The following is an 18,036-nucleotide window of genomic DNA, read 5'->3' as shown; positions in this document are numbered from 1 at the left end:
TCAATCACGGGTTCATTGGGAAAGTTAAACCTCGCCATTCTTGTCCTACAATCAATTGATGTAAAACATGCATGCAACAAATCCATACCCAATATAATATCAAAATCAAGCATATCGAGTTCTACTATATAAACATAAGAAACTCTATTGGGCAATGAAATAGGACAAATTTGATAGACTCTTTTAGCAACAACTGACTGTCCCACCTGAGCAGACACTAGAAAAGGCTCATGCAATATATCGGGTAATACATCAAATTTTTTATCTACTAGAGGTGTAACAAAGGAAAAAATAGAACTTGGATCAAGGAAAGCACACAAATCAAGAGTAAAGATTTTTACTATACCGGTCACCACTTCGGGATAGGTCCCTTTCTCACCCCTAGAGCGGAGAGCATAGAAGCGGTTCTTCTTTGGAGCATCACTAGAACCACTTGCTTGAGCTTGGCAACTACCCTTGAAATGACACTTCAAGTTTGGACAATCTCTTATTTTGTGACCACTCTTGCCACAACTAAAGCAATTATCCATCCCCTTAAGGCACTCACCATAGTGCTTTTTACCACACATTAAACAATTTGGCTTCTCCTTGGATGAATTTGAACCTTTTACCTTCTTAAATTTATGGTTGGACACCCTATCACCACTAGTTCTTATGAATTGGGTAGGGACTTAATTTGAATCCCACTACTTAAATTTAGGTATATCTTGTAAATGAAACCTATTCTTGAGGAGCCTCCATCAAATGATATAGCCCTCTTAGCATTTCTAATTTTTCTCTTAGCTTTTGCCTCATCAACCTATCTTGCATAAACCATAAGATGGAAAATGTTCATGTTGTCATATAGCATGGACGATTGGCACTCCTCTTGTAAGTCCTATGAAACCCCCGTCACAAAATGGTTCATTTCGTCTCTAGGATCGGAGTCTAAGGAAGGAGCATATTTGAACAACTTAACAAATTTCAAAGGGTACTCATGAATACTCCTCCCTCCTTGGTGAAGATTAATGAACACTGTCACCTTCTCCTCCCTAACGTCTTTAGGGAAGAATGGATATAGAAATGCCGCCTTAAAGATCTCCCAAGTTACAGGACCACCCTTCAATGGCCAATTGTCCCTCCAATGCAGATACAAAGTTTGGGCCACATCCTTGAGGGTATATGAGGCCAACTCGGCTTTCTCACTTGAAGTCACCCCGATAGACCTCATCATGGAATTCTTGTGGGTCTTCATGAACTTTAAACCCATAGAAAGTAGGAGGGTTCATCCGAGTGAATTCCATGCGACGGGAAGCCATAGTAGTGACTTGTTGATGAGGACTAAAAGAAACATCCCGGTTGGCTTGAGCTTTCATACCTTGGGATTGAATTGTTGCGTCTTTTGCTTGGTAGTCATAGCTTGGGCCATGTAAGTAAGAATAGCCCTCATCTCCGCCTCCATCATAGGTGGAGGGTTAGTCGGGGCTTGATCAACATTAGAAACTTCCTCCTTCAGTCTTCGAGCTGCATTCATTTTAGTGTTCATGCTTCCTATAAGTAGAAAATATAATTAGATGCATAAGGACACCACAAGTATTATGTATTGGCACGATATAAGATTTCCAAGAAAGAGAGTGATTCCTAAGCATCATATAGGTTCCTACTCATAAATTGGCGCGCGCCACAATCGTGAATGCAAACCTACATAGTAGTGGTAGAGAGAGTGACATAACTCAACGATATTCAACCTTAGCTATGATAACAAGTTTGTCACATTCGAGTTTACCCCTAGATGTAACCAGCGTCGTCATCCTTTTAAAGGACTAAGACTAGGCACTTAATTTCATGTCATTACTTTATTAGGTTGAACAATGCGGAAAAATTTAATTCTCTTACTTTCTGTACTCGGAGGTTTACATAGACCTCTACATAAGCATAAAATATATTCATATCGAGTATATATATACCGTTCATATAAGAACTTTACATAGCATTATATATATATATATATATATATAAATAGTCTCAATAATTGTCTTGTCTCATAAAATATAAACGAATGTCACAATATGGGCATAGCCCTAACATAAATTCAACACGACCATGTATACATCATAATAAATCACACTATTTAATAAATAAGGAAAGGAATGATATATTCAATAAGCTCATAAAAAAGACAAAAGCTAGAAGATGGCATTGCCCTTGAAAGTTGAGGACCTACCCTACTTGGATGAAAGGAAGAATCCAAGCCTTCAACAATTTCGCCTTCCAAACACTTCATAGAATGGAACCTAAAATGTTTGGGACAAGGGAAGAAAATGGGGTTAATACTCCACATGTACTAAGTATGAGATCTTACGCACATACACAAGAAAAAATGCTAAAAACGTGCTATTTTACCCCTATTTGGGCTTAATGCAAAGGCAAGTAAATCATACTAATAAACTAAACATGCTTACTATCCCAACAAGTAACACTTATCTAAACACACTTAAAATCATGAGTTATTACAACCCTAACATCAAGAAATAATATTACAAGAATGAATAAGAGTTAAGCATATTATATAAGCAAGACAACTAGTCACAAGTTCTTATCAAGTCAAAAAGTGAAAATGACCAAGCAAAGCCCCATAACCTTACTCAATAAAGTATCCTCAACAAGGAAACATGAACAATGTCCAACTTTACATATTATGGCATTTAAGCTTACATTTTGATCTTATATTGTCAGTATAATCCAAGTCATATTCAAAAATTAACTCATCTACATATTGTATCAATAATATTACATGGTAATCATATATATACATAATATATTTGCATAACATAAACATATAAGAACCTCATCCTAAGCATCCCCTCAAGACTAACTAGTTCAATGTCTATGTAGAGTCTCATACCCCTACCTAGACTAAGACAAACCCCTTAGGTTATCCAAGTTAGAGTACAAGTCCTTTAATTCATTTAAACATTTGTGAACATCTTGCCCAAACCGACATACACCACATGACTAGTGTGGAATCCAGTGCCATAAAACACTAAACTGAAAGAAGGAGGCATATAAACTACGTGGATCCACTAGCTAGTATTCCTATGGGGGCAACATAGTTAAAGAACTAGGAGATTTAGTTAGGATCCTCTTTATGCGTCATGCATTATGATGTCCAATCTCAAGAGTAATGTAGTTCTCCTACCTTCACTCAGTGCAAAGCTAGAGTCCCCCTTTTAAACGTCTTTAAGCCTTTAATTATCAATCATAACTTAATTTAGGCCATAAGGTCTACCCTTTTTATACAAATAATCATCAGTAGCTCAATAAGAATTGTATATCTTTAAGTCCTTTTATCAGAATTCATATAAATGAGGTAAACACTTTAGCATTTCATAACATTGTAAGGCACATTGATAGTTTTCCCCATCCTTATAACACATACACCATAATCAATCTCACAACATAACCAACACATTTCAATTTAATATCATACCACCCTATAATCCTAAAATAAGGTATACTCCTATGTAATATCATGTCTTAACACCAATTAATAACAATTGGAAATAAAGGTATAGATTCTAAAACATCCCTAGTTTTTCTCATAGTTTATCATCAAGGTATCACCATCAACCCATTACAGCAAAATGATAATCAATATAATAATAAGGCCAATTTCATCTCTATAACATAATTCATCTTTAGATCACAACTTGAGACAAGATACATAGACTAATTTCAAATTATAATTCATAACCTAAATCACATCTCAAGAACTATCATAATAGGACTATAATTCATCTTAATTAAACCATAATAGCACCATAGGATAGTAATCTAATCAACAACAAACTTAATTGAATGATCAACATACAACATAATTCAAGATCACTAGCTAGGGTTAGGGATAAAGGATAATGTTCTTCTATTTCACCAAACCATCAACAATTATCATTAAAAATTTGAGTTATATGTAAATTTACTCAATAAAACTCTAATAACTCAAGAAAAACTCAATCCATAACTTCAATTTCGTAATTGAATGATATCCATAAGAAAAACTCAACATTTTAAAATCCATTTTGAAGGAACCCTTTGAGGAAAGGATCTCAAAGGGTAATATGACCTATACGTTAATCTTTCTCAGCAATTTAATGAAGAATCTACCCTTTTCAAGCTCCCAAGCCTTAGTTCTTTCTAGTCTTCAATGGTGAGATCTTGTAGAGAGAAAAAGAGGAGTGAAGAAAGAGAGTTTATTTTGAGAGTTGGCTTTATAATAATGATGGTTAAAGGTATTTATAGAGGGTCTTAAATAAATTAATTAGTTTCCCTCTAACAACTAACTAACCCCTAAAAGATATAATTAATTTAAACGAGATCATAAAAATCCAACAGTGAAATTCGACCCTCACCGACGAGACCACGTCAGTGGTCCGTCGTTGGACCGACGGACATACCTTCTTCCGTCGTCTCTATTAAAGACTTCGTAGGCGACACTTCCTCCAACTTTTCTAAGAATGGGATTACGGTGTCCTCGACCCCCTGAAGAGTCCCATGACGCCCCGTCGTTCCTTTCCATCGAGTGTAACAGTAGCTAGGAAAAAAAGGGCCTACATAAATCTTTCTAAGTATTGGATGAAGGTTGCATCGATAACAATTCAAGCAACTTACGAACCGTCGAGGCATTATTCTAGTCCGTGTTGCATCAAACTGTAGGGGTTCTCCTTGAGGGCCCTTTGTTGGTCTTTAGGGAGTTGTACCCATAACTTCCAATCATGAAATAACTCAAACACCTTTATATACCTTTCCACCCATTTTCATACATTTTCGACTTTTAAAAATTCGTAAAATGACTAAGGCACACTATCATCTTCTTGAACCGACTTCCCGGGCATCTTTGGACATTTTGGTTCTTAATCCTTTTAAATGACCTATATTCGTTAAAAATGGACTTAGAGATAGTGTTTAAACTTTATGCCACCTATGTTAGGATTTACCATGAGTCTTGTATTTTCAAGGATTTACAATATCATGTTTGAGTCACACAATCTACACCCTTGTATCGTGGCAACGAATATGTATCCATGGGATATGGTAATAGAATTTCTATCTCTTACACGGGTTTGACTCAATCAAATGCATCAAATACTATTTTTGATTTAACCCACATGTTATTTTCCCCTGCTATTAAACTAAACCTTCTTTTTGTTTCAATTATTTGTCAAGACAATCTAAAGTCTATTGAATTTATCCATTTGACTTTGTTATTAGGGATTTGAAAATGCAGAAACCTCTAGTGCACGGTTGGACCAACAATGGACTGTATGAGTGGTCTATATCACATCCTCAAGCCCACGTGATTGCACCATCCAATGCTTTCAAACTATAGTACTAAGGTTTATTTTGAATAAATTCCCGTTACTGTTTCATGAGTGAGACAAACTTTTCCATTGCAATTCTTGTTTCTCTACTAAACACCATTGGAATCCTTTAACTCAATTATCATTGTGTATATCTACACTGCTTCAAAAAATTTTAGTGATTTATGGGGCCCATCAATGATTTTATCTCTTGAGAAGAAATTTTATTATTGTTTCTTTCTTGACACATATATGAAATTCACTTGGCTCTACATATTATCGAAATATTTGAATTTAAATACATCTTTAAAAAAATTCATCCTTTGATCAAAATATATTTTGACACAAAAATTATCATTGTATACTAATGTCGGAGAAGATTTTAAATGTATTGACTCTTATCTTTCACTTAACTGCATTAAACACCTCTCCACCCCACCATATACTCCTTAACGAGTTTATCTTGCAGAACGCCGACATCATCATATTGTTGAAACTGCTAAAATTCTCTTAATAAGGTATTCCTTTAATCCCAATTTAGGTCTTTCACATGTAATCATAGTGTCTACCTCATAAATCGTCTGCTATCCTTTCAACTAGATAATCAATCTCCATTCCAATGATTACTTGGTAAATCACCCAATTAAAGAGATTATTGGGTTTTTAAAATACATGGTTAAAACCATACACAAAAAATAAACATGAACCAAAATCTACCCCGCGCGTCTATCTCTGATTTTTTTTATCACATCATTGTCTCTAATGTTTTGATCCAAATTCTACAAAGGTGTATTTATTCAGAGATGTGCGATTTTTTGAGAATATTTTTCTATTTAACACTTTTTTCTATAATACTACCATAAAAATACCTATGGGCAAAAATCACACCGCCTTCTTCTGAACCTTCTCCAACCAAGTCCCAAGAAAACTCAAACTAATAGTTCTTATCTTTCAATGCATTAGTGGCTGATGCAGATTCACCTCTTGCAATATCTTCTTCCCCAAGTAAATTTTCATCTCCATCATCCCTATTTGTTCTTGCTTCCCAAAAACCATATTCGATACCAACTTCCAATGTTATCCTACCCACATCTCTCAATAGATTAACAAAAATTTTCCTGTATAAACTCAAATAGAAACTCATCCTCTCTCCTTGTCTATAAACATCAGAACACAAAACCATCATCACCTAGATGGTTGTCCAGCCAGCCTTATCATTGATTTGGAGATCGCTCATCTACAACCTAACTGTCTGCTTCTTCCTACACTTTCTATCACTAGATATCCAAACAATATTGTAAAACCCAAACCTATGTTTCATTACCTAGCAAAATTAAACCCCACCATCACACCCACAAATGTAAAGTACCACCAAAATATCTTGAGTGGTGTCATGCGATGAAAAAGGAACTTGATGCTTTAAATAAAAAGTAGACTTGGGAACTTGTTCCTGCTGATTAAAATAAAAATATAGTTTTTTTAGTGGATATTCAGGATCAATAGAAATACCGATGTGAACATCGATATATACATAGATCGCCTTGTTGTATAAGGTTTTACTAAGAGATAAAGTATTGATTTTTATGCCACATTCAGCCTAGTAGTCAATCCCAACATAGTACGCATCATACTCTCTGTGGCAATTAATCACAATTCGAACCTTTGGAAACTTGATTTCAATAATGCCATTCTCCAGAGAAACCTGGACGAGGAAATGTATATGGAACCACCTCCGTGGTTTACTAGTGATGACAAACTAACACATATTTGAATTCTACGCAAGGCAATCTATGGATTGAAGAAGACTCCTCGTGTTCGGTATAATGCTCTCATAGGTTACATTTCATCAAAATTCTTTGTTACAACAAAATCAAATGCCTCACTACATGTGAGGCATGGTGTAAGTGAATCGTTGTTCATCCTTATTTTTGTCGACGATATCATTATTATTATAAGCAACACTTTCAGTGTCAATCAGGTCATCACTTTCCTTTCTTCACAATTATCTATTAATGATTTAGGTAATCTTCTTTAATTTCTTTGTGTTAAAATTATATGCAGCTCTTCAAGTTTAATTTTCAGCAAGGGCAAATTATGTTAGTAAGATTTTAAATGATGAGCTAATGCCAACTGCAAGAGTGTCAACACGCCAATAAGTGCCTCTGAGTTAGTGCCAATATCTGATAAGACTCATATGAATGAAGCATCACGTTATCACTGAGTCTTGGGTAGGCTTCAATACTTATCTTTTACCATACCGTACAAAGCCTAAACGGTAAACAAGTTGTCTAAATTTAAGAAAGCAATATCTGACCTTCACTGGAAAGTTGTGAAGCCTTTTCTACGATACCTGTGTGGTACCATTAAACTAGGCCTACTTGATAGTCCTATTTATGACTTCAAACTCCATGTGTACTCTAATGCGGATTTGGTGTGGGGACATCTCTAATAGAGTATCTTGATCTCGTTACATTGTTTTTCTTGGTTGCAATCTAATTAGTTTTTCCTCAAAGAAACTAAATATTTCCTCACGCACCTCCAATATGTTTTTGTACATAGAGGTGGCTAATTCCCTTTCTGAAACATTTTGGGTCACTAATATCCTAAATGAGTTGTGCTTTCTAGTACATCAACTACCCAAAATATATTGTGACAATCTTGGAGCAACATTCCTTATAATATATCATGTCTTCCATAGTCGTGTGAAGAATTTTGCAGTGGACTTTCACTTTGTTCGCCACCATGTCAACATCAAAAGGGTTGTAGTTATTGCTGTCCATGATGCCGATCAAATAGGTGACACTCATACCAAGGCATTTCCTAAACTTCCTATGAGAAGAATCTATTCAAGTTAAGCTTAGTGATCTATCACCTCATTTGAGGGGCCATATTGGAGCATCAATAGTTTGTTCAGATATTAGTTAATAATTGTGTCGATATAAGTGTTTTATAGTCATTCTTAATTTAGGAATCTGCATTATCTATATTAACATATATTATTTATGTAGTTAAGTTGGATTAGGAGTCTTATTCATTTCATGGTAACTCTATTCAATACCTTTTATCCTTCATTAGTAATGTATGGTCATTTTTCGTAACCTATTTAGTCTTTACAATTTGGTACCAAAATTGATAATTTCAGTTTGTGCGAGTACACAAATACTGATTGAGCAAGTTTATTGGTCGATAAACAGAGTGTTTAAGCGATGTTTTCACTCTAGGTTCTAGTGTGGTGACTTGGAATTCAAAGAAGCAAGCTACAACATCGTTGTCAACTTTAGAATCGGAGTACATTGCAACAACTTTGAGTCGTCTGGCTAAGGAGAGTGTTAGCTGATCTTTAACACGAGCAGAAAGGAGCAACAAAGACATTTTTTGACAACAAAGCAATTATGTCCATAAAAAAACGCAACATTTCACAGTAGGAAAAAACATATTGATAATTCATTATCATTTCATCCGTGACTTGGTAGCAAAGGAGGAAATATTATTGGAAAATTGCAGCACACAAGACAAGTTGGCTGATGTATTGACAAAGTATTCATCAAAGGAGAAATTTTGCTACCTCAAAGGATTGTTTGGTTTTTGTTGTTTGAATCAAGAGCGAATGTTAAAAGGTTATTAAAAAAGATTGACTGAATTGGGACATGGGTAGTTTAGTAAATCTAGTTTTTGGGCCTTTGTTAAATAGATTCCTATATCTACACTAGTTTTTTTTAGTATTGTTGATTAAGTGTCATAATGGGTTAAATGACCCATATTTTCGGATTAGTTGTTTACATGACCCATATTTTCGGATTACTTGTTTACATGACCTATATTTTAGGATTAGTTCTCTGTACCTTTTTTCCAATAAATTATTCATGTAAGTTGTATGACTCAAGTATGCTTCCTTTGTGCATATAATGTTTTCAAAAATCACTGCGAAAGTGTTTATTCATTGTCCTAATACCATATTTAATTTCGAAAAGAAACCTTGTCCAATCATCAGGAGTGGATAAATATAACCAATTCATATGAGCTTAAAAATTATGAGGAGAAATATTAACACAATAAAAATTGATGCGCAAAGTGTTTGACGAAAAGTTTTCAGGTTACTGCCCCAAATTATTACTTGGACGCAATTAGACACTCCAATTGAATTGGTTAGTGAAGAGGCTACAAGTTTTAAAAGTATTGAATTCAATTTGTTCAATGAAGATCGTCAAATATATGTCTCATACAGGTACATTAATGCAATTGACCTTGATTGTGGCTCGAATGAACAACACACATGAAAGTGAGACCATTGATAGTCCGATTTCTGCTGATGAAATTATACCTTATGTAATGTGCGCCAAATATAATGGGGGAGAAGAACATGATGAGGGTAATGTACTATTTAACCTTCGTGCGACTACCTTCCTTTTTTATATTCAAGGAATTGCATCAAACCTCACTTATGGGGGAGAAGAGCATGATTAAGGTAATTTACTATTTAACCTTTGTTCCACAACCTTCGTTGTTCATGTTTAAAAAATTGCATTAAATTTCAATGTATGGGATCCTGGAATTAGTTCTGAGTTCCAGACTCTAACAAGTTCTATAATAAGTTTGTAAAGGCACGTGGGCATGCACTGTTTGATAAAATTTAAAAAGGGAAGATTTTCTTACATGTGAAATTGTATGATTGGGAGCATGTAGGCGGTGTTAAAATGAATGTTACAAGTTGTGGTAATGTGATTACCCCTCGTGTGACTTATATGATATTGTGGAATCTTATATTGAGGTTTTCTCTCATACTAACCTTGAAGAACAATACATGATTTCTCAACTGAGGTATGTTAGGGGTTGAATGAAATGGTGCTACTCTGGATATCCTTATATAATAACTTTGATGTGTTGGCCGATGGTCATCAGTTATTACAAATATTAGTTCACTTGGTACATTTACAGGTAATGCAATAATTCAAACGATGCATTGTTTCTAGTTAGGAATTCGAAATTCAACCATAATAAAGTGGCATCAACATAGCAATATTTTTGCTTTATCAACTTTTAGTATAGAAGGATGGAAGAGAAAGGTGGAAACAGATCTCTTAAATCATAAACATGCGCTGCAGTATCTCAACTTAATAGAGGACTCTCAGTTTGAAGATGAAAAATTCATATATTGTGATCATCGTAGATAAGCTTGGTCGATCAACTTTGGTGCAAATTATTTTATATGAAAATTCACTTATAAACATATTTATCTTGTTGGTGGAAGATGATAATTCTCATTGCTATATATCATGACTGAAAATTGATGCGAAGAAGTTTCTAAGGACAACTTACTTGCTTTAAAAAATGTTTAGAAGATAATACTACAATTTATCCTTAACTCTAACCTTGAATACAAGGTTCTTTTTAAGGCATCTAGTATTTTTATCAACACGGATAATGCCGGAACTGTTGGGCCTGGGGCTAACCTATGCAGAGGCCCAAGACTTAGACAACCCAATACTAGATTCGATTGGGATCCAAGTTAAGAATATAGTTTATATTGTTTCCATCTACGATTTTCAAAAATTATGCGTGAAGTGAAGAAACTGTATGTTCCTCTCATCTTCTTTCTAGATTCAAAACTTCTCATCCAATTCTTATCTCTATCTCTAGTTAGTTTATATTTCAGTATCTCTCCTTGTAATTCAACTTTTATCGTTGTAATTTGGTTGTCTTATTATATTATAATGTTTAGATATTTGTGTTGGAAATTTGGGTGTGTTTCACCATACTTTTTTTCAAAGAATTTTTCTTTGGAAATAGTGTTGTCTTTAAAATTCTTGTGTTTGCCAAATGAGATATGCATATTTTGGTGAAATAACATACAATGTCAAAATGTTTCAGTTGGAAGGATATTTGTAAATAAATGTATACCTATGTGATAATCTACGAATAAATTTTACTCCTTTTGGAGAATAAAATTGAAAAACTTTTTTATTATATAATCCGTATAAATTTTTATTGTGTCTAATTTTCAGAGACTAAAAACTTCTGCATTTTTCTATTCTATATTAATTAGATTGTGTAATTGATTTAAAGAATATTAAAACTTCACCTAATAAGTTAGTGTTGTACGTTTGGTTTTCTACTCCGTTAATACTTGATACAGAATTGAAGTGTCATAAAAACTTCTCTGGCATTCAAAGTTCATTCTGTTGACTTTTTGAAAAATATTAAGTTTAATTTTATAATATAAATAGATTTTAAAAAATTAATTTCATTGTTAATATTGTAAAAAATAAGTTGTATACTTAATTGTGATATAAAGAAAACAAAAAAGACTAGTACTTTAGTCATTGATTTTGTTCATATGGTAGGTGCCTCTATGGAATAAACTTGGATATTGTGTAAAGATTGTAAAAGAGAATAGAAACACTTTAATCCTTTTGTAGAATAAAATTCCAAAAAGAGATTTAACGCTTTCAATGGCAAATTTAATATATAGTGGAGAAAAAATAAGCGCAAAATTTATTTGAAAATACTTGGAGAAATATAATGATAAAGGTAAAATTATATTTAATTACATTCTTGTATTATGTTTGACCCCACAAAACTCCTAGAGTATATTTCATATTGTGACTATCGAATTTCTCTATTACTAGTATACGGTATGACTAGTATCAAATTACAATACTTTTATATATATGCATTAAAAATAATGGAAAATAGGTTCTTAAAAAAATATTGTCAATATTCCAACATGAATTTGATTATTTGTCGCTATCACATAACTCAAGAACCTCTTGATGAATGAATTATTTATGAAATAATAAACCAATGTCTCTTTAATCACCATTAAAAGGAAAATAATATTTAAAAGAGTACCCTAGGGTCGTCTTCGTGCCTCCACCACAAGATATAATTTCCTTTTTAAGTTATTTATTCTCAATACTAGCCTTCCTCTTTCAAAATACTTTTTTTCTTTTATGAAAGAGTGTCAATTAAAATGTTGGGTTTCTATTTTCCATGAAAATATTTGTCTATAAAAATACATCTATGTGTATGTATATGAATATTTGTGGGAAGTCATTTTTCATGGGTATGTTGTAAAAAAATATTTAGGCCATGTTTCCCTTATTATACCCATGAAACTTTGTTTATGTGTAATTCTATAACACTAAAATTGAAATTTCTAGAAAGATCAATTTAAAAAAGAAATGAAATTTTACAATGTGGTAACTCCAAAGAATGTTTATATTAAATAAATGTGTACTAAGTACAAAAAAAATATTTGTGAGAGAAAAACTACCTCACATATGTATTTCAAACTTAACATTATTATTTGTTCTTTCTTTCTTGAATCAAACTGTTTCTAACATGCACATTTAGGACATGTCAATTAGAAAATATTTTGTAATGAAAGTTGATCAATTTAAAAATTGTCTAAATTTGTGTGCCAAAAATTAAAATGTCAAATTCATGTTGAATATTAGTATGTTAAGCATTCTTCTAAATCTGTGTAAAGGAATTATAATTTCTTAAGGTTAATTTATACAACCATTTGTGATATGAAATCAACACCATCTAAGGGTGAGAAAAAGCATGTCATAATTTTTATTAATTATTGCATTAGACACTATTATATCTATTTATTGAATGTAAGGATGAAGAAATATAAATGTCTAGGCAATACAATAATGAAGTAGAAATTCAGTTGGAACAAAAACGTAAGCAGAGTTATAGGGATGGAGAGTTCAAATCTTCTTTTGTTGAAATATTCTTTGGAGGTGAAATTATCCATAAAACTACTTCATACTCACCTTAATCTAAAGGAATTACAGTATAAAAATAAACTTTGAATGAAATAAGGGATGCATTACTTATAAGTTGCTTTTACCACGAAACTTGTGTGGAAAATTGTACAACAAAAAGTATCGTTCATAAAAAAAGAAATCAATAAAAGGTTTTTTTCAGGAAACAATCTATTTCATATTAGAAATGAAAAATAAGGAAGTCCAATTTTAAATATTCAAAAGAGTTCGAGTGTCTAGCAAAATTTCGAGTTCCTATGCCAAAATGATCAACATCAGACCTATGAATGTGAAATGTAAAATTCGGCTTGAGTACTCTAGTGAAGATTCTAACAAGACCTTGCAAAGAACAAACGGATATTATACTTGATGAATGAAATTAGAGGAACTGTAAATATCAAAGGATATCTACTTCATTAAAATTTTATTTTGTAACCTTTCTTCTTGAAAGTGAGTCTTATATTTTTAATGAAATTATATCTTCTACGAACTATATCTTTCGAAAACAGATCGTCAATATTGAGTTTGATTGAATCTTTTGTAATCATACTTGGATGCTGATTGATCTCCATTTCTGCATTAGATGACCTCCAAATTTATTAAATGGATGTGAAAACAACTTCTTAATTGGAGAATTGGGGAAAGATATTTATATGGAACAACCCGAGAGTTTTTTGGTTACTGGGTGCAAACATGCTAAGTCACTTATGGACTAAAACAAGCACCGAAATAATGATACGTTAAATTGGACCAAACCATGTCGACAAATGAATTTAGAAGTAATGAAAGTGATAAACGTGTTTATATTAAAGATACTCCAAATCAAAAGGTCACTGTTTTTTTGTATGTTGATTACATGCTAATAATCATAAAAGACACTAATGAGATAGATACTTCGAAACATAGGCAAGAAATAAATTTTAAATTAACTTCCTGGTGTGATCTTACGATTAAGAATTCTTAAAAATCCATAATGTTTAGCATTGTCATAGTCTTAATACATAGAAAATTTTTTTGACTAGTTAAAGTATTTAGAGATTGGTTCTTCCAAGATTCCAATAAATGTGTTCTTTGACTTTAAAAGAATAAAGGTGAGAGTTACTCAAAATTTGAGTTATGGTACAGCATTGAAAGTATGATACATATCATGCAGTATACGCAATCAGATATAGTATATGTCATTAGTGGATTGAGTCGATTCATTAGTAATCCTAATCAAACTTATTAGATAAAAATTAAAATATTTTAGGGTATTGAAAACATAATAAATTTTATGTGTTCATTATAACAAATATGCAAGAATTTCTAAGAACTATAGTAATGCTAATCGGTTCACAAGTAAAATGAATCCATGAAAGGATATGTATTTACTCTTAGTGGAGGATCAATTTTTTTGGTGATCTTCCAAACACTCGTTTGTCGCTCTCTCTATAAAAGAATATAAATTTATCTCTCTAGATGAAGCTGGTAAATAAGTTAAATGGCTCAAAAATCTTGAATGATACTTCTTTGACCCAAATATTTGGCATCAGAGTGCACACACTTTGATAGTCAAGACGCAATATGAAGGTCATATAGCATGATGTAGAATGGAAACCCAAATGTCAAAGCCCGGATTAAATCATAGTGATATGCCTACTGTAATCTTGAAATTTAGCGACTACTATAGGGAAATGGCTGAGGAGTGTCGATACACGATTATTGGCAAGTTTGTTTGTATAAGGCCTAACATAAAACATATTCACTAAATCTTTTCTGAAAATATCTCAGTCGAATGAGACATTAAAAGAGGTGCGCATGATTTTTGTACAATCTTTATTAATGTCACAAATGATGATGATTGTAAAATGATATTTTTCAAAAGGTAAATTGAAATGATGGTACGATGATGTTTCTTAAAAAATGGACCCAAAATTATAGACCAGAGGAAGATTCTCCAATTGTTAGGTTATGGATATATTAAAATATTTTACCATACCAATATCATACATCGTATTATGTGACACAAATAGTGCTAAAGAATTTCAATATAACTGGAATGGCAATAGTGAGGATTGAAGTTTATCTTAGGAAGCCAAAACTTAGATCTGTTTGGTTTGGCTAGTGGATATTTATAACGCACTAAAAGGTTTCTATCAAAAATTTAAATATGATGGTATTCCCAAGTAGTTAAAAATTTTGGGGCATTTGATCCTTCAATTTAAAGCACTGGAGAGGGAAAAAGAGTTGAAGAACAGGAAATGCTATTAAAAAGAATGGCACTGTTTGTACAGATAGTACCACAATGGCTAATGGGACTTTTGCTGCTGATTGTAATGATAACTTAGCCAATAACTGAGATAACACTATTGCTTCTACATCAAATCATATAGTGTCAGAAGTTGACAATTTCTACTACCAATGTGATAAATTTTGGGAAAAAATTTACAACAATATTTTGCAATACAAAATTAATATTAAAGACTTCCAAATAAAGTTCTACACAAGATAATGTCATGGACGGTGCTTTAAAAGCACAAAATCAAACGAAGAAGAAGAAAAATGAAAAAATTTTGCATGTTCAAAAATAATGAAATGAATACAAAATAAACTACCAAAGCAAAAACTGAGGAGTATTTTTTCAATTGCAGTAACTAAAGCAAACGAAGAGTGTTTAGTTTAAGATGAACTTGAATTTTGAATTTTACCTACGTTGTTTGAATATTTGAGATATTTTAGGATGTTTTAAATTTCAACTATTCTTTAAAAAATTATTGAAATAAATAGAAACCTATCGAAAATCATTTAAATCCGCTAAACTCTTTCAAGTCTCTTACTGATTCTCCACCTCATTCCCCTACCATTAAATTAAGTGTAAGATCTTCTAGTATATTGAGTGTCTATAAGACCACAATCATCCATAAAACTTATAAATTCCAAACTCTTTGATAAAGTATGCGGCATTCCACCCTTTTTCTCATTATCATACAAAATAGTATTGAAATCTCTTAACATAGCCCAAGGATCATTAACAATACGATAAATTATCTGAACACTTTTACATAATCTTATTCTTCTGCTAGAGTTTCTTTTAGCATATACATACTGTAACCCAAATATCATATGCGTCACCGATCATGTTGACCTTAAAAGTGAGTTTTTGTTTGTGATGTGAAACGAGGCTCCAATATATGGAGTCATTAAAAAATCACCAAATCATACTGTTGATATTGGAGATAGAATGATCAAATTTAAAAAGACTCTTTCATTCCTCAATCTGAAAGGGAATAAGAAAGGATACAGGTAAATATTGACCAGTCTCATGAGTCTATCAAATGCCACATTCTTTCGATTGCTTTAATCATTTTACAATCCTACCTTACTAGTATTCCCTGCTTGACTTTATTTTTTTATTTCTTTCCTCTGTTATAGGCCTTTTGGAGAAACACAATTTTTGTCTGTGATATCCTGAATATCCTTTTGCAGGGGATTATCGGGATCCTTAAGGATAGAAATAGTCCCTTGATCCCGATCATCGTCAAATTCCTCATGTGATTCTTTGACTATGTTGTCCATATCCATACCTATTCTCAGAGTTCTCAAATTTACTATAAGCTCCCCGTTAATATGTCGAAACTATTATTGCCTAATAGAGTAACATGTAATCCTTAGTCAAATAGATCTTCTACTATGTTGGTACTTCCTAGAGATCTAGTTTGAATCTCTCTATTGCTATTGTTGTGTTCTTGAATTCTTCTTGTGTTGCGTACATACATCTCATTGTCGGAGAAGTGATGCACTTCTAGAATCTTAGTAGTGTATTTTTCAATGTTAAAATACTTTATTATATTTCTTTTTCTCCTTCTTTCCTTTAGTACTCTTCTTGTTCCACACTGTACATTTCATTGCCTGAATGGATTACGATATAGTAAAAGTATTCTTCTTCTTATTTCATTTCTTTCTTCTTATTATTGGAATTATTCTGAAGCAAATCCTGACAACTCTCTCAAGAAAAATGTTCATAAAATACATTTGTTAATCATTGAGCATGATACTCTTCTCCTCTTCATGTACCTTTCCTTTCTCTATGATGTTCCTGATCCTTTGTTCGTATTTAATCTAGTTTGATTTTGTTTTGTTATCAATATTGTGCTTCTGGGATTCCGTTTGTTTTGCTTTGTTCTTTCGTTGTTGGTTTGTCTTATCCCCTTTAGGCTTAGAATTCTTAACCTTTGAACCTATCATGTTGGCTTGTGTAGGAGTAGTATGAATATCAGCAATCTTTGTCACATTAACATTGGAAGGATTAACCTCTGAACTTATCATCTTGGCATTAGTGATTTTGTGAAGTTTTGGTATTTAAACTTTTGAATTAGAAGCAATAGTGTTGTCAATGTTATTGGCTGAAGTCTAATTAAAATCATCAACCTTAATCCTTATAGAAATATTGGTCCCATTATCGATAGAAACAGTACCATTCTTCTTGTTCTTTAACTCTTTTCCCTCTATATTGAAGGATTGAATGACCCAAAAGTTTACCATACTTGGCACACCTTCAAATTACAAATGTTGATAGAAACCTTTTAGCAGGTTATCAGCATCTTCTTGCGTAACCGAAACAGATCTATGTTTATTCCTAGTGAGGTCAACTTCAATCCTCAGTTTTGCCATTTCAGGTCTATTAAATATCAGTAGCAGTATCGAGATATAAAGGGTTGCATACTTGGGATCCAAGAAATTGATTTCAAGAATACATATCGAATGAACTTATGAAATTTCATGTATGTATTAACGACAAAAGATCTGAATTTGTACAAGAAAAAAAAATCTTTATTTCCTATGTAGTAGCAACTTACAAAGTGTATGCTAGAACTAAATAAGAACACGTGTCACCAACTACAATTAAAGGGGTCACTAACTTTAGAAAGTAGAGCAATTAATGAGGA

The 18,036-nt window shown here is 32.5% G+C and overlaps 1 protein-coding gene across 1 annotated transcript; it reads right to left on the bottom strand.

The window, feature by feature from the left end:
* Positions 1 to 877: 877 nt before the first annotated feature.
* LOC138337466 (uncharacterized) lies at positions 878 to 1,513 on the bottom strand. The gene is made up of 2 exons (XM_069287381.1): positions 1,358 to 1,513; positions 878 to 1,237 (listed from the first exon to the last, which is right to left on the bottom strand). The coding sequence occupies exons 1-2, from the start codon at positions 1,511 to 1,513 to the stop codon at positions 878 to 880; spliced, it is 516 nt and encodes a 171-aa protein (XP_069143482.1).
* Between the last annotated feature and the right edge of the window lie 16,523 nt (positions 1,514 to 18,036).

The sequence above is a fragment of the Solanum lycopersicum genome, chromosome 7, assembly GCF_036512215.1.
Source record: "Solanum lycopersicum chromosome 7, SLM_r2.1".
In the NCBI taxonomy this organism is placed as follows: Eukaryota; Viridiplantae; Streptophyta; class Magnoliopsida; order Solanales; family Solanaceae; genus Solanum; species Solanum lycopersicum.
Note: the sequence above shows the minus strand (reverse complement) of the source record. Positions and strands in the feature narration are given on the sequence as shown.

Bases quoted from the DNA above. Each gene is read 5' to 3' on its own strand.
- LOC138337466 (XM_069287381.1), bottom strand. From the start codon at position 1,513: ATGAATGCAGCTCGAAGACTGAAGGAGGAAGTTTCTAATGTTGATCAA. The intron at 1,238-1,357 runs GTATGAAAGCTC...ATGGGTTTAAAG, and splicing joins CGCAACAATTCAATCCCAAG to TTCATGAAGACCCACAAGAA.